This window comes from Onychostruthus taczanowskii, unplaced genomic scaffold (genome assembly GCF_017590055.1).
Source record: "Onychostruthus taczanowskii isolate IOZ18803 unplaced genomic scaffold, ASM1759005v1 scaffold22, whole genome shotgun sequence".
NCBI lineage: Eukaryota > Metazoa > Chordata > Aves > Passeriformes > Passeridae > Onychostruthus > Onychostruthus taczanowskii.
Window position 1 is genome coordinate 12,234,494 of NW_024499462.1, and position 17,949 is coordinate 12,252,442.

At 42.1% G+C, this 17,949-nt stretch overlaps 1 protein-coding gene across 13 annotated transcripts in view; it reads left to right on the forward strand.

The window, feature by feature from the left end:
- The window catches only part of CAMK2G (calcium/calmodulin dependent protein kinase II gamma), a 124,732-nt gene that overhangs the window by 46,844 nt on the left and 59,939 nt on the right, over positions 1-17,949 (forward strand). For all 13 annotated transcript variants that reach the window (XM_041405060.1, XM_041405051.1, XM_041405053.1 and 10 more), the window contains exon 3: positions 11,787-11,846. In XM_041405060.1, coding sequence (XP_041260994.1) covers positions 11,787-11,846 — 60 coding nt within the window. The remainder of the gene's footprint in view (positions 1-11,786; positions 11,847-17,949) is intronic.

The following is a 17,949-nucleotide window of genomic DNA, read 5'->3' on the forward strand; positions in this document are numbered from 1 at the left end:
GTGCAATTCGATGCCAAAATGTACCACATAATTTAGATCCCAATCACAGCCAAAGACTTTGTGGGGGGGAAGTGTAGATGACCTTAAAATTAGTATTACAGTAATGTAGCAGCATTAAATACCTCCAGGCAAACAAGATCTAGACTGATCTAGCCAGGAGCATTAAATATTGATCAAAACAAGAAATTAACTTAGCCAGAGAATAAATCAAAACTGTAGCATAACAGCTGTTTTTTTGGGAAAAAAGTGCAAGTCAGGTGCCTCATTCCCTCAGAATCTGGAAGCAAACATGGTAATGGAACAGGGTGACCATTTTAAAGCTGTTGTGCACAACAGATTGTCCAAATCTGGAGCTTTCATGTGAAGGAAGCTATTTTCAGGCTGTGCTCTTGTCAAGTGCAATGCAGTCTTTGTTGGGTGGCAGTTCCCAAAGAGACTAAATGTGTGTTTTTTTTAAAAGAAAAATATTTTTTTCCAATTCTGAACACCAGACCTCATAATAAAAATTCCTTAGGTCGTAGCATGCCATTGAAGTTGGATTTCATGCTTCCCAAAGTGAGACATGATGAGGTATCACAGCAGTACTTATGCTGCCCCTATCAATTTTTGCATTGAGTGTTCAAAATCTATTAGATCTGAACTGCATTGTTTCTATCTTCATTTGTCTTTCTGCAGAGGGATGAAAAACAACGTAGTGAAAGGCTCAGACTCCAAAGATCTGAGTTTGTTCACAGACTTGTCACTGACATTCTCTGGTTTCAGTAGCTCTACTTTTCTTCTCCAGCTCTTTAAAGGTAGGGAAAGAAACCTCATGCTTCAAGGGTTTTCTGGCCTTATAGTAAATATTTAGACACCTAGAGATTCTCCAAGAAAAGATGGTATGGAAGTAGTTGTACACTTATGAACATATTTTGTTTGTTTTCCAACATATTTCTTTCTACCATTTAATTATCTGTCTTTTAGAAATTTGCCAGAATTTCTGTTTTCCCAAATCTCTGCTTGTGCTGTATAGGTTTAGAGGCAATTCAAGAGAGGTGTCTAAAGGGCACCTAAGGAAATACATTCTTGTACAGCTCTGTGAGCTAAGAGATGCTGCCATGCATATTACCCTGTCTATCTCATTGCAGAAAGCATATGGAACCCATCTAAAATTTAGACTGTGTATTTTTTTTTTAAAATCACTTATCCCCTCCCCATGTCTGTGTGAGAGCATATTGGGATGCTCTTTATTTAAGCATGCATCCTACAGCCAGCCTCTTGGATCTGAAACATTCCCCCTCAACTTTCTAACCGAAATATTGTGCCGTGTTTGCGTAAGTTAGCATTGGTGCTGCAGCCTCCTGCCTTAGTGTCTCCTAACCCACAACTTCTCCCTTTCCTGTGTGGGAGCCATAACCTTTGTGGGAGAGATCAGCTCCTTGAATGTTTGCCTTCAGTGGATCCGCTGGGATGCAAAGCTGGTGTCCCACCTCTTTTTGGACTTGATGGTTGGCTGTAGGCATGTGAGCTGCCAGATTCTCCTGTTGTGCGTTTGCTCTGCACCTCTGCTGTGAGTGTCAGGGGGAAGGGGCTGTGGTAAAGGAGGGGTGTGGGTGGAGGATCTGCTCTTGGTCTTAGTGAAGTTTCTGGTAAGCTGGTCACATGAAACAAAAAATACATCAGCTCCCTTCCCCCATACAGCAGAGTGTTTCTTGGCTCTGCACCCAAACTAGCAGCTGATCACGTGATTTACTTGTAAAATGCAGTTTAAAAAAATGGTGCCCTTGCAGATGGGAAACTAGGCATGGGAGAGCTGAACTGGGGCTGCCCTCTGTGCAGCTGGGGCTGCCAGCAAAGGGAACGGGGATGTCTCCCTGCTGAGTTGCTGAAACTGGGGGGATGTGGGGCTGCAGAGGAAAGTGCAAGCTGCAGGAGCCAAAATGGAGGAGAATGTGCTGAACCACAGCCTCACCGGGGGAAGGAGGTGGGCGTGCTGCATGTGGGGCAGGGACAAGGAAAGGGAGGGCTCTGTTGCGCGTGATGTGGGGGACTGTGCTTGGAGAGTTGGGCTACTTGAGTACTCTGAACTGAAGGTCTTCTTGCAAGAAACAGAGTCTGAAATGATCGTGACAGAGAGCTGTAGTCATTTTTGCTCTGGTTTGGGTGCAAAAAAGGGAAGGTTGTTTTAGCATTCATAACTGGGAAGCTCAGCGTCTTCTGTTTTGAAACTTCATTCATTTTGCTAGTTGTGTTTCATACCCCACAGTTCTTCTTTTCTCTGGGATATAGGATTTTGAAAGCTTTTTGAATTACACTAAGCTAGTATGCCCAAGAAGAGCTAAAATAAGCTGTTATGCTCATCACACACTTAGTGGGGACCTTCAAGCAGATGCCCCCAGTGTGGCAGGCTGGCCAGCAGGGCAATCACACTATTCTTAGGGGATGTGCAATTGCACACTCTTCCTGTGTCAGGGCTGTGACGGGTGCACTAATGCCTCCTGGCCACAGCAGATAATATTTGTGCCTTTTGCTGTGCTTCTATCAGCGTGACAGAATTTGTGGTTGGTGATCTCCATTGCTTCAGATTAGGAGGAAGGTGGCCGCATTTTTGTTCTTGTCCACTGCAGGATGTATTCCTTCAGAGGGAAGCTACAGTCTGCTGCTGCGGGAACGGTTACCAGTATCTCCCACTGCAGCACTGATTTTCCTTGTGTTCCATCCCACCCTGAGTAAGGAAGCAGTTTGTAAAGCAAGAAATGGCATTTTTTGCAGTAGCCAATGGAACAGGTGGAGTTGGAATTTTAATGGTCAGTTTGTAGAATTCTTAATTATTGCAGGCTGTAGGTACCAACTTCGTGGCTGTAGGTGTTAATCTAGCACACAGCTTTGTAGGCAAACTCTGAGCTGAAACGTTTCCTTCCTACCCATTCACCACCAACTCTGGAAGGGTACTTCCTTCTATGACTTGCCTCCATCATGTTGACATGAAATAAACTGATGGTTAGCAGGGAAAAAGAGGAGGAATGAAATTCAAGTCAGAGGCTCTTGGAAATTCCTCATTGGTTTTTAGCAACTAAAGTAAATATTTGATGGGAAAAGTAGATAATAATGAAGCAGAAGAAAGCAGAGTTGGCGCAGGCCTTGTATATCCCACTGGCGGCATGGGAAAGATGACTGGGGAGATGGAGAGATGTTTATCTTGCCAGCAAAAGAGACTGATATGCTCTGAGAAATGTGGACCACAAACAGGGCTTGTGCATGAGATGACATGTATGTCATTTCAGATTTTATTGAATACTCTGACTGGGGCCTCAGTGGTGCTTTGGCTTCTGTCAGTCATTCTGTAGGTAGATATCCTCCACTCTCCTAATGCAGTCATGCTGCTGGCTCATTTGTCAGTGGCTGCACTGACACCAGGGCTTTCAGCTGAGTCCACTGGGCTCTACTTGGCTCATTGCACTTTGCTGAGTAAGACTGGGAACAGTAAAGCTTTTAAAACAGCCCGAAGAGCAGGACTGCAGGAGCCTGTGGCTAGTGGGAAGGGGGCAGTGTATGTTGTGGAGCGATGTCCCATGGAGGGGTTTACAAAATGCTGTAGAAAGGTCAGAAGGAGTTCCCTTGCCCATGTTCTGAGTTTATCTAAAGTTTGAAGCCAAGGACTATGGCTGCAGTGGATGGCAGGGGGTGCTTGCTCCTTCCCGTTCCTGAATGCCTGTGCAGTTATATTTCATGTTGCTTTGCAGTGCTGGTTTTGGTCAAACTGTGGGATCTTCTGCAGGCAAGAACCTAAGCAAATGGTTATCATTCTCTCTGAGATAGTGAAACACACAATATGGCTTTATCTGTGCCTTTGTAGACAAAGAATGGCATGTTAGGCTTGAGCACACTTAATCTGCTCACATCATTAATTGTGACAGAGATCACTCTCACCTGTAGCAGTGAGCCTGTGCTGATTCACTGATTTGACCTCCTTTGATTCTTGAAGTTCCTGGAAAGTTGGCGGTGGCTGTGAGAGCCCAAGCTCCCCACTTCCTCTTAACGTGAGCATCGATGTGCTGCTGGTTTGCTTTATAAGGTGTACAGTATTCAGTATGTATTCCTGTTGAAAGCAAGTGGATAGGAATTCTTTTTCTCTTAGCAGGTCTACCTGATAGATAATTCAAAGAAAAATTTTGGACACGTTGTTAGCTGATAAACTGAGAAATGTACATGTGAATAGAAAAGGCAGCTTTGAGTGACACCAGGTGTAGAAAGTGCAATGTCAAAGGTGCACACTATGACTGTTTTTAAAAGATTCCTCTCTTCTAGGTATTTTTAATAGCTTTCTTGCTTTTGCCACTGTTGTATACATATTAATATCTGCCTTCAGTCAGATTATCTTTGCAAGGTAAGTACAGGGTAATGAAGTGCAGGAAAAGAGAATAAATTGTCTTGGCCTAGTCTTCAGGGTGCTTACTTGAGATACAGATAGAATTACTTAAACCATCCTGATTTCTACTCTGTAGTGTTCAAAGTCTAAAGTGGACTTTAGGAAAAAAAGTCCACTTTAGACTTTGAAAAGTGGAGACTGTGCTAAGTTTATGTAGGTTGTTTCTTTTAATTTGTTTGTTTTGGTTTCCCAGTACAGTAATACCAAGGGGTTCACAGATACTGGTGTGTGTAAACAGAGCCTGTGAGTAAGGGACTTTAGGTTGTCTTTAAGATCCGTGTGTATGTGTACTGTTAGGGGTCATATTACACTTTTACGCATGGAGTTGTTTGTTTCTGGGAAGTTGTGAAAGCATTGGAAAAGGCTGTTACAAGGTGTTGATGTTAGTGGTTTTACTGGAGGAAAGGCTTTCAGAAAATATGTTTGCTGGCATTTCTTGAAAGAAATCTTATATTTGTTTATTGTGTCATGTTGGCACTTGAACCTCCTCCTTCTGTCTGTAGCTGAAGGCATGAGATGAGGATTTTGCCACCGTCTTGTTTCTCTAGCTTTCACTGATTGAGAAAAGTGGAGCTTGGCTCTTTCATCCTCACGTACTGGCTCCAGTCGTGTGTTCCCCTCGGTGACTTTGTGACTTTTGCACAGTTGCTACCGCAGAGGTGCTGGAGGTGCTGTTGTTGCCTGCAATGGCAGTAGTATGCTGCTACAGATTTACAGATTTACTAATTTTAGCTGGTCTTTGAAATGGCAGTGTGAAACACTGAAATGGAAAGGAGAGAGGAAGGGGTCATTATATGCTTATTTTCTTCACATTTTTTCTTAGGCATCTGCTCTTAGCTCTTGTCAGAAAGGATATACTGAATCGTTAGGTGCCTCTGGTCATTCCTAAGGCCTAGGATGATTTTTTATGTTTTTTTTCTACTAATTCTGCAGATGGGGAAGTGGTGTCAGTCTAAGACTTGCTGGTATCTCTGTTTAAGGTGGTGGTTTGGTATGGCATAATGTACTCTGCTACCCTGTTGCAAATGCTGAGACATGTCAGTTGTTCTGTAGTACAGACTTGCTGGAAAAAATGAGAGAGTATGGGGAAAAGTCTGTGTCTTGAAATGCAGGATGAGGGAGCTAACTCTATTTTGCTGGGAATGTCTCAGAGAGGAAGTTTAAATTTAAACAAGCGTGAAGGAACCTGAAGGTTCAGACTAGTCTCACACTACAACATGTATTTGATGTAAATTCGATTTCTGTCTTGAAGTAACTCAAATGATATCTTAGCAGCTGGCACCAACTGACTATCTCCCGGAATTGGCATGATGACAGCAATCAAACTGAATTTATTGCTTTGAGTTTGATTCTTCTTCCGGACTCTTCCCATTCTCAGAAATGTAATCTAGAATGTATTCCCACAGGAATGGTAGTTGTAATCTTCCTTTAACAGTAAGGACAGAGCATGGTCCTAATGCTGGACAAAGACAGGTGGGCTGCAGTATTGAGCAGCCAGATTGTGTATTCCAGTTGAGAATAGGAAGATTATGCATTTGTAAAAGGAGGAACACTGGTTTTTTTCTTCATGACATAGATTCTTATCACAGAACTCACATCTAAGTGTTAGTTTTCTTGATGCTTCTTTTTTCTGCTTTAGGAAAGATCTGTCTTTCCACTAAAGTGTCTAAAATTTAGGCTGCTAAATATTATCCCCTGCTCCTTTATCTTTTTCCTATCTTAAGGCAGGTGTACTAAATAAAGAGTAAGCTTCAGCCACAAGACCTCAGTATATATATACATATATATGTATATAAAATTATATAGTATATACTATATAAATATAACATATTTTATATATATATATATATATATATAACCAGCACACTATGGTTTGGTAAAGTAAGCCAGTAAATATTGCAGTAGTGCTTTGCACAGAGAACAATTTTGAAACAGTACTGTGTTTCTAATGCTTGTTGAAGAAAGTATGTTGGAATTAAGTTTTTACACCTTGTTTTCTGTTCAGTGTGAAATTAATCACTTTTACTGATAAATCTTAAATTATGTCAATAATTGTTTTGTCCAGTATTTAAATTAGTTTTTAATGCTGACTTCTACTTCCTCTTGCCAGAAGAGGGAATAGCCTGAAACAGGTGTGCTTTTGCTCATATTTGTTTCCTAAAGCAATAAATAAATTTGAGTGTTCCTTGAGCAGGTGTAGGGGGATGGGATTCAAAAAAGGCACTTCTTTTTCAGCCTCCCTGGCCAGTGATCCTTTGTGGAGCTTATGGCAAAGCTGTGGCTGGAGAGCATGTTCATGTGGCAGCTGCCCATAGCTGAAGGAGAAGCCCTCTGTGCATCTCTTGGGAGCAGGAGTCACTGAGGGCATCACAGCTCTGTCTGAAGTCAGGAGGATCTTGTGCTGTGTTGCCAGTGCAGGGTGGCAGTCTTGGCACCTGACACCTAACCAGCTCCTCCTGCTCTCTGGCTCGGGTTTGGCCCTCACCCCGCCTGCTTGGGACTGATGTCCTTTTTGGGTTTGTGATAGGTGTTGTTCTCCAGGCTCTGCCTCTCACAAGCATGCCTCAGCTCCATGCAGACAGGTTTCTCTGGGCTTTCCTGCCTGCTCTTTCTCCTCACACAGCTTCCTAGCAGGCTGATTAGGCACACTGAACTTTTTCTTCATCTTTTTGTTGTTGTTGTTGCTATGTAAATGTTCTCACTTGGCAGCTCTAGACTACTGGCATTTGTAGATATCCTCTACCCTGTCTGTATCTGAAAACGTTCTCCGGGTCTTGGTACCCTTGGAGAAGTAAGACCTGGTGACGATGAACCTCCTGCAAAGCAGTCATGCATGTAGTAGCTAGAGTAGAAAACTGGGAACTATTTTCCTGGAGAAAAGTGGAGCCTAGAAAATGGGTCTCATGTTATTCAGCCGTCTCTGCCACCTCATCCTTGGGATATCAGACAGAACTGGTCATACAATAAAATTATTTTCTTAGTAAAGAGTAAGAAATGTGCATCAGTATAAAACCAGTCATATTCTACACTCTGCTGGAGATTGCCAGGTGTTTGTGAAGTTATCTGCTATTAGAATTTTATTTCTGTTGGGTATATCGTTCTTTAGCATCAAGTTATCCTGTGTATCTGCTGAAGTTTGATGCATTGTGTAAAATCAGGACAAACTATGATGGTTTTGGTCTGCTATCTTTTGTACTCAGGTAGGGTTGTTGTTTTAGCCTTCCCAGTTAGATTTTCTTACAGCCGTGACTTTACTAATTGTGCACAGCCATTTCTGTCCATCCATTGTGCATGAAGAGTCCTGCTTCAGTGAGTGAACTGCATGTTTGTGTGAAATGGAGCAGTTCCAGTTTTATAGGCCCTTAACTCTTACAAATGATGCTAACACAGCCATTCTTGTTTTCTATTTAATTAAATCAAAAGCCATCCCAAAGAGATCCCAGTTCTTTTAAAAGACATTTTCTCATCAGGTATGTTCTAAAGAAACCCAGCAGTAATGTCACTAAAATGACAGTGCTAGGTTTGCAGAGCAGTGATGTTAAAGGTACTTAAGTGTACGTTTACATGCTGAACAGAGATAGAAAAATCATACTATATAAAGGACTGAAAAAGATAAATAGATATTCACACTTTAGTTTGTGTATCAAACACAAGTAAGTTTTCTTTTTTTTTTAAGCACCATCTTCTTAAGCATTTACATTTTAAGTTTTGCTACAAAAGAGATACATAGACTGCACTTTCCTGTCTGTGTAGATACTCATTGCTTCAGACTGCAGATAGAATAATTTTCCAAATAGCAAGATTCTTTTTTTTTTGGCTGGAAAACAGTAAATGAATATTAGATGAGTGTTTGTAATATCCTGTACTTAAGTTTTAAGCATCAGCTATTGTTCAGGGCTAGACAGCTCTGTAACGTAGCAGGAAAAGAGCTTAATGAAATCCAATATTTGGAAGCAGGAGGTAGATGAATTCAGACTTGGAACAGCAGTGCCGAATTTTAACAGGAAGGATAGCTAACATTTGCAGTAATTTCTGTGGGTGTATGAATTTATTTATCACTTGTATTCTTTAATGTGAACCCTTATGTTTTCCAAGGGTATACTTTGTTTTAGGCAGATTATGGAAATGACTGGTTGAATTTCACAGTTTTGTGAAAGGTGGGAAATAGGCCCAATGTCCCAGGCCTAGAATCCTGTAAGGTAGGTCAGATGTGTTGTTGTGCTCCTGTTAGCTATGAGGTATGGTTCCACTGTGCATTAGGAATAAACACCTCCGTTCCACAAATGATCTGCAGAAATAAGTTTTATCTTTAGGGCAGAAGGAGGAGAAGTTATTTCTTTGCAAGCTCTAGGTAAGGAAGGGATCTTTTAATTGTTATTTTAATACAGTTAAGATTACTTTGCATTTTAAAGTTCAGACAGACCCTGTATGAGAAAAATGTTAAAGCCAACCCATTCACTGCTCTATGGACTCGAACATTTTGGATATTTTTGTCTCCTACTGTGAATAAACCTTTGTTAGACCAGAGTAAGGTAGAAAATTGAGGTTCTGTTTTTATTCCTTATGCGTTTGGGTACCAGGTTGTCCCCCATAAGTACTGAGTTGACTCTGGTGCTGATTTGATAAGAGTCAAATGTTTACACCGTGCCAAAGGCCACCAGGTGATGAGGACCTTTGGGGATGGGGGGAGCGTTTATCAAGTCACTGGTTGGGCCGTGTGCTGGTGCTGCCTGGAGCAGGACGAGTGATCCTGCAGGAACGGGAGCTGTGATCCTCTAGGACTCGCGGCAGGAAACCCGCCCAGCCTGACCTTTCACTGCGCTCAGTTGTGGCGGCTGACTGCTGCGGGCTGGTGCTCCCAGGGCTGGAGTGTGCTTTTTCTCTGTGAGTTGTGCTTGAGTTGGCCTGTTTTGTTGCCCTGGAGACAGAAGAGTGTGGTATGCTTTCCCCCCGACCAGAAATAGTTTCCTGTACCTTGTGACCGGAGTGCTGTACTCCTCCTCTGGTCTCCGGCCAGGCTGTGTGGTGCTGGAGGGATGGAGTGTGGGGTGGTGACCTCTTGTCACAAGTTCTGGTGTGGCTGGTGCCCATGAACACTAGCTGCCCTGCCAGCTCCCCTCCCTCTGCACGATGGTGTAGGATTTCAGGGGAGCAATTGCTCTTGATTTACATCTCCCATGGCATTTTGATGGTTATGTCATTTTGTTTGAGCCTTGCTCCTGTCAGCTGTCTGTCCTGACTGTCAGGACTTGGGAGCTGAATAGCACGTGGTGAGCTCTTGCCTCTTCTTCCCCCTTTGCTCAGCTGTTTTTGCTGCCTGCTTCTCTGTGTCCTTGTAGTTGGGAACAGATTCTCAGCAAGTATAGCTGTGCACGAGGGCAACGTGATCTGGGTAGATGAAGGATCCCCTTCTGTAGGAGTTCCAAGTAGAGCTGAGAGGGAAAGTGGGGAATTTGCAAGGCCAAAGCATGCAAGCAGGCTGTGGATATTTATCTTGAACTGTTGTCCTGCTGTGAGAATCTATCCTGAGTGCAGAGTGTGTAGCACTGTCTGTTACTTTGCTACTGTGTTTTGCAAAACTTCATTTGTGAGAGATGCTGCTAAAAGGGAAGCAAAGACACCCCCACCCTTCCCAACCAATGCAGGTGAGAAAGTGCTTGCACTGCACCAAGGCCTCAGGAGCATGGAAGCTCTCCAGGCTTTCTTGCTGCCTGGTATTTTATTGGAGAGTGGCTCTGGCACAGAACTCTAAAATATATGCAACAACAACAATAATTTCCAGGACTGAGAAAGAAGGAAAGATGAAAGGAGTAATTTACCTTCCCCCATCCCTGAACAATAGCAGATGAGGATGTAAGCACATCTCAGCCCTATAATGTATTAATTGGGACATTTTCTATAGTTCAGCAGTGGAAAAGAAGACAGGAATCGTGCAATGACCTGAGCTTCTATTCCCAGCCTGGGAGAGAAAAGTGTTTTGTGCTGAGATTTGGCTCAGTCTCTGTCTTCTGCTCATGGGGAAGAGAACAATTGCCCAAAGCCTCCTTTACAGAGAGAAGGGAAGATGCTGCAGAGACCAAGGAGCTGAACAGGCAATTTTCAGGCAGAGTAGTGCAGTGCAGCTTTCTTGAAGTGGATCTCCAGTAGGATTCCTATAAATCAAAGGGTGCTGCATTCCTACCAGTGATCTGCTGAGTAGTCCAACCAGCCAAGGGTCCTGCTTACTCCTGTGAAGGTCTGTGTGTCACAGGGATACAGAGTCACACCTGTGCTGAAGATCTGCTAGAAAGGAAATGTCAAGAGTGGGCAGGGACTCCTACTTCCCTTTGCTATGTTCCTTAGATGGTTGGAATGGGAAGTCCAAGGACTGGGCATTCTTACTTGTCTTGTTCTAGGCATCTGCATCCGCAAAAGTCTAAGATTTTGGCAGCTGCCAGGGCTGCCTAAAAGATTTTTTTCTCCCTCAGTTCCTTTCAACTAATCTGTGCTTGTCCAGTGTGAGCATTTCACAGGAGAAGATGGGGTTGTTGTAGTGTAAATTCAGTCAACCACTGCTGTAGTGAAAAGTCTCAGTGGCTTAAAAAGCCCCCTGCTTCTTGGCTGAGAAAGGCAGAGTTGTTCCAAGTCCTTCTCCTTTTCTTCAACTCACAGATGGGAAGAGAAACCATTTTTTAGCCTCCTTGATATTTTTCTTTAATCCAGATGAATGTCGTGCTTGAACTGATGTTGCCTTTGGGCTGGAATAAGCATACTTAGCATTTGAGCAGAACTTTTGCCTGGAGATTTCTAAGTGCGTGATCAGCATTTCACCAGCGAGTCTGTCCATGGGTACTGAAGTATGGTTACCTTTACAGTTCACTGAAGCTGGCAGGGTGCTCTACTTCATGTGATGGCTGTGCACTAGCAGGAGCTGTGTATTTGTCCCTCCTACTCTGCCCTTCTTTCGTAGTGTTTCTTTGGAGTGGAAGCAGTTCCTTTTCCCATTTCATCTGTGTTATTTCTTCTGAGACTTTTCCTCCAACTCTCCAGCCTTGGAGAACGAATACCTCCCAGAAGGGGTCTCACTGGAAGTGGCTTTGCATATTTGAGAAGCTGATGGAAGAGTGGTGCCTTTCATTCTGCAGCTACTCACGTTGAATCAAAGGGTGCAATGCCAGTTTAGTGCTGGCTCTGTAGTGTGAGCAGCAGGGCTTGTGCAGCCTCAGCTGCATAGCCCTCTCCTGAAATGCCTGTGAAGTTTTGGGAGACGGACATGTTCCAGCAGTTCTCAGCCTTCGGGATGTCTGCTGGGTCACTGTGTTCCTCTCTCTTTTCAACATGAGCAAGAGTGTAATTCATAGCTGTGGTGCCTAATCTCTTGTTTCGTATTCTCTTTCAGATCACCAGAAACTGGAACGTGAAGCTCGAATTTGCCGACTTCTAAAGCATCCAAATATTGGTAAATTTCCTTGGGCTCGGAGGGGTAGGGGTGAGACAAGAGTAGCAATGCATCTCAGCTAGCATGCTGTAAGAGAACAGATGTATTCTGAATGTTTACAACAGCTCATCAAAGTTGCCTGTTGAAATCACCTCAATAATTTATCTCTCTGACAAATTCTGCGTCCCACCTGTCCCATGCCTTAGCATCCTGCCCCAGACGTTCACCAGAGAGCCGTGTTCCCACCTGCTCACCCCTGCAGAGCTGTCCCTGCTCTTCGGGTGAGGCATGACTCTTGTCTGCTCATCTGACATTCTGCAATGGAAGTGAGGTGTTGTGTTTGTTTTCCCCACATCCAAACTCTGTTTGTTCTCCTTGGCCCTTACTGGCATGTCAATTTAAATGCTGTATTCAGAGACAAACCCAAACATAAAGGGGGTGGGCTAATACTTCAACTCCTCTCATTCCAGTGGCCACTTACTCTGAAAACGGGACCAAGACTGAATTGCCTATATTGAAGGGGGGAAAACAAAAGAGTACTGGAGCAAAGGGAATAGCTTGTCTAAAAATAAAGAGGGAGGCAAAATAAGGCACAACATAAAAAACCTACCTTATTTACTGAAATGTAGAGAGAAGGCATGGATTTTTATCTAGTTCCAAAGCACCATGGAAGCTTGAACCATTAATAATCCCCTTTTTAGCTTTTAAAAATAAATAAAGCCTCTAGGATCCTAGCTACAATCTGATTTGAGCTAATTTATTTAAGAAAACATTAAGAAATACCAAACTGCCACTTTTAACCAAACCACAGTTAAATATCCGTTCCTAGGGAGACTATGATGTATTACTTTGTATTACTTTTGCAAAAATCAGTCAGTGGAGATAATAGTTTAAGGGCATCTCTCTGGTCTTCTGACTTTCAGCTTTGTAATCATTTGCTCCTGTCCTCTGAAGGCCTGCAAGAGGAAAGCTGCCTTGGAGTGTACCCCATGGACTGGCATCTGTACTCTATTCCATGTGTGATGAACAAGCAGTTTCCACAAGCTCAGGACCTGACCTAACACAAAGTTCCTTAGCAGCAGCTTTTAATCAGAAAGAGCTTTCTTGCATCTGAGTAGTTGTGGTGTAGGTATGACTTGAGAGGACCAGGGGCCAGCTTCTTCAGTAATTTGCACTGATGAATATATTAGCCAGTAAATTTATTGCTCGGCAGTATTCAGACTGACTAAAACTCTAGTTATTGCACTTCATTTGCCTGTAAGACTTGCTATACTTAGTTTAGTAGGTGATGTCACTTTATATTTTGACCTTAACTCCACTTCCATAATCTCTCCTTTTTATAATTTCTTACATCTTTTCTTTCCAAACCTCTCACAGAGTAAATCTTATACACAAGAGGAAAACCACTCTTATAAGTAAACAGCATGAATAGAGAAATAGATCACATTCCTGGTTCAATTCTACAGTTGTAATGAGTGGCAGTGCTTGTCTCCTGTTCTGTTGTGGTTTGGAAAAGACGGTTTGGGGGAATGTCAGTGGTCCCTTGAATTACAGAGAATTTCTTGTCTTCCTAGAAAGAACAGTTTTTCTTTTAAGAAAAGGAACTAGTCATTGTAAACTCAATGAGTGCTTACAAATAAAAATAAGGGAATTAATTTTTATGCCTACAACACAGAAACAAAGTGCATTGAATAAGACCTCAAGAACTTGTATGGTTCATTCAGCAGTCCTGTGAAAATCTTTTATACCCGGCTGGTTCCAGGCATGTTTGTACTTAAAAACCTTTAATCCTTTCACAGCCCCTGGTGGCAGTCTTTCAAATGTTTCATTTTTCTCTCAGTTAAACATTAAAAACATAATTTGCCTTTCTCTTAGCTTGTTGTTTCTAGTTCTATCTGGAGTATCTGGGGAAAGTATTTTTTCTTTCTTGTAACAATCTTTTACATATTTGAAGGCTGTTATCATGTCTCTTTTTAGTCTTTTTCTTCAGACTAAACAAACCCAGTTCTTTCAATCTTTTCTCATATGTCATGTTTTCTAGACCTCCAGTCCCTTTTTTTTCCTTTTCCCCCTCCTCCTCCTCTGGACTCTCTCCAGTTGCTTCATATCTTTCTACAAATGTGATGCCCAAAACTGGACATGACTGAGGTCATGTCAGTGCTGTCCAGAGGGGAAAGAATTGCTTCACCTGTCCTACCAAAGATGTTTGTTTTGTACATCAACCTTTGAAGCTTTTAATTTAAATATATTGTTGACACACATTTGTTTTTTCACACACTATTGGTCCAGACTAGTTTCTGCACAACTCCTGGCAAGCAAATAATTTTTTTTTCTTGTACAAATGAGGATCCCTATTGAACTGACTGTATATTAACTTTGTCTTTTTTAATAAAGACAGAAAAAAGAAGAAATCCAGTCTGGGGGTTTGCCCCTCCACATTTGTTAAAACCATTTTGATTTATCCTCTGATAGTGTAAAAGGGTTTCAGCTCCCACAGGAACATGATCTTTGATAACAATGCCGTATATTGAATCATGTACCTAGTTAATAACACTGTTGAATACTATTGGACTCCAGTCAAACTCTTGAAGATGTCACTTGATACATTGTTCCAGTTTGACAGTGATCAATTTTGAGGTTTTTTTCAATGAGTTGTATACACTGTTGTCAGCTAGTTTTGAATACACATTTTTTCTTAATTGCTTGTGGAAAGAGCATGTACGATGCTGTCATAAGCCTTGCTGAAGTCCAGATGCTACATGCATTGCTGCTTCCGTGTGCCTTGGACTTGTTGTCATAGAAGGGAAACATGTTCTGATATAGTGGGGGATTTTCCTCAAAATGTGTATTAGCAGTTAGTAATCACCAAGTTACTGGCATTCCGTGTTGTAAACTCTTTTGGGTGAGTACTTGGTGTGTTGCCTCAGTGTGAGCTATGTGAGTTACACTGCACAAACCAAAAAGAATCCTGCAGGTTTTGCACTTGTTTTCAATTCCAACTTTCATTGTTACTTTTTTTTGTTGCAAACTGTGTTGCAGCAAATCGACTGGGACCTGAGCCTGTAGTGAGTCTGGGGCAGAAGACTGAAAGTTAGAACTCTGTGAGGCAGGCTGCTTTTCCCTCTTGCCTGTACACAGGCTATAAAGCAAGCCTGTTGTTGAATCTGTGGTCTTACGCATTTACTGCAGGACAGTTGATTCTGAACTGCAATGCACTGACCATAACGCTGCTACTCTGATAAAACAAAGACTTCTCTAGATACAAAGTAGAAGTGATATTTCCATTTGCTGTTGCTTTTTTTTTAATGACTGCTTTCTGAGTTATCATAGCATGCCTTCATCAAATATCAGCTCTAATTACAGGCTTTGGCTCTGTAGCTGGGTGTTTGGCTTGTCTTTAGATGCACATTATGGCCAAGGTAATCACGGTGGAGTAATCCTTCTAAAAGCTTGGTGTTGCAATAAGCGTTTTTTTTTTTTTTGTCTGGACAAAAGAAAGTTGACTTGAGGCAATTTTCTTCTGATTTCCATCTGATGGTATGTATGATATGGAATGTGTCATTATAGCTGGTCAGACTTCACTAGAGTAAGGACTTCTTCCCTAAATTTCAGTTTATTCTTTCTCCTTCTGACAACTCCTAGAGAACTTTGCATTCTCGCCCAGAGAGACATTTGCCAGCCGTGGTCATCAAACACAGCAGAACTGGACAGAGATCAGTCAGTGATCTGTTCTTTTCAAAATAGGCACCCATTACTGAGGATATAGATGTGTAGAAGAGGCAGAAGACAAAATCATTAAAACCCCACTGTCCATAAAGAAATAAAGTGCCTGTGGAAGTTGGCAAGAGTTATGGCTCTGTGGGAAATCCCACTTCTAGAGCAAGTTAGCGTTCCAGTGATTCACTTACGTGTAGATCTTGTGACATTGGACATGGATGTATTTGTGAAAATGTAGAAGAGAACGATACAGCTGCTTCCCCCTTAATTCCTGATTTGCTGGAAAGAGGCAGAGTTCTACAAGAACACTCATAGCCCTGACCCTTCATTTGCAGATGCTTTGCTGGTTGTGCCACTGAAAACTGTGCAATTGCTAAGATCAGAGCTAAACTTAAAATGTCTTGAATATCAGCTCCTGCTTACAGGAACAGCTCTTTTGGTCTTCTGCTTAGTTGAAAACTTTAGTCAGTCTGAAAATCTGAATTTGCTTTTTAAGTCCTGTAGTTCATCCACTACAGACACTGTCTTCTGAAACATTAATTTTTTTCTCCATGCTTCCTGCTATCCATCAAAGGTTTAAAGCAGTAACAGAGCTGGGAACCCTAGAATCTTCCTGCAGGTTTGTTCAGTGCAGATATGAAGTTCAGAAACATGTTAAACATGACCTTTCCTGTCTTATTTCCCAAAGCAATAATGATGCAAAATTCAATCAAAATCATCATTCAGTTTTGAAAAGTCTTTTCTGGCATTCTCCTACAAAGGTAGGGCTGTGACTTGTTCAGTGTGCAGAGCAGAAGTCTGCTCTGTGTGGAATTTGTCCACTGTGTTGTTAGGTGCTGCCCTTCTCCTAAAATTTCTTTGTTATGGCAGTCTAAATATAGACCTCTTTTCTGGATTTGTCACCACTTGATCTTTATTTTTTTCTTAGGTATTTTTAATCTAACTGTTCAAGAGAAGTTCTTGAATATCTTTTGTTCATAGTTGGAACTGAGCACTTCTGGTTGGTCATTGTGCCCCAGCTCATGGCACCCCATTGCTGTGAAGAACTGCATGCACTTAGGTCTAGAATAATAAAGACACATATTTTAAGAGAGGTTGGTAGTAGCCCAAGAGCCAGAGCCAAAATATTTTTCTGATTTCTGCCTTTGTATCCTCTGCTGAATGCTTCAGAGTTAATTTCTTTGAGGGAATTTATAGCAGTGGTGAAATGCTGTCCTCAGCATCTATCAGAATTATTGCTTTTTCAGGTTTTTCCCACTTCAGACTTCTCCAAAATATGCTTGCACCTGAATTCTTCTTATTTTAACTTCTATCCGTTGGCTTTTCTCAGGACAAAACCACAATTTTGGGCATGCCCTTATTTAAAATGGGGAGAAAATGGTATAGAAATCTCCTGTGAATTAGAAGAATTTCTTTTGACCCAGTTGAGTTTTATTTCCTTTGACAAGTGGTCTGTCCTCCTGCTGCCTCTGAGTTGTAGGAGTGATTTTGACGGATGTGTATAAGAAAAGGGCTCCAGTTTGTGTGCCCTTAAATGATGGTTACAGCTGAGGTGTAACCTCAAAGACAGAAAGAAGGATGCTGTGCTTCTGTGTCCAGCCCAGCTGGATTGTCCCACAATGCTCATAGTGAACCTTTGTGGGAAACAGAACAGGGTGTGTGGATCTCGTCTGCAGACGTAATACTGGATTTGTTGTCTTGGTGGTATCAGCCACAACTTCAGGTTCACTCGTTCCTCATTTTAACATATTAGTCTTGATTACAAAGCCTTCAGTATTTCCCCCCTGCTGCCATTTGCAATGTTTTCTTATCACCTTTTCCTTAACAAGAGATTTGAATTGCTTCCTTAGTGAACAAGAAAAAAACTGTAGGCTGTGTTTTGCTGTAAACAGCAGATTTCCTTGTTTTCATTTGGCTGCAGGCATCCAGACTGCCTTTGCATTTGGGACAAAAAGGATGTAATGTGCAAAGAATAGTTAAAATGCAGGGGATTCTCCAGTGTTTTGGCCATGATTGCTGCCCTATGGATAGTCAGTGGTATCCAAGTGGCATGCTCCCATGCATGGCAGGCTGTTTAAATCTGCTGCCCTGCGATTTTGGTTGCTGAGGGACTGTTTCTGGTGCAGAGAGGATGGTATGGGGAAGGTGGAGTAGAGGGAAAAGAGACCTTGTAATAAGAGTTGTGCTTTGAGACTTTCATTTACTGAGCAGCTTTTCCTTGGAAGTGTCATGGGACTGTCTGAGAGGACAGCAAGTTGCTGAGCTTCCTAAGAGGTCAAACAATAATATTCTTGGACTTATACCTTTAACCTGCTCTCCTCCTGCCCTGCCAAAAGGGGAAAAAAACCACCAACATACGCTCCAAAATCTTTCAGACTATCAGCTGAAGTGAGTTCCTGCTACAAAG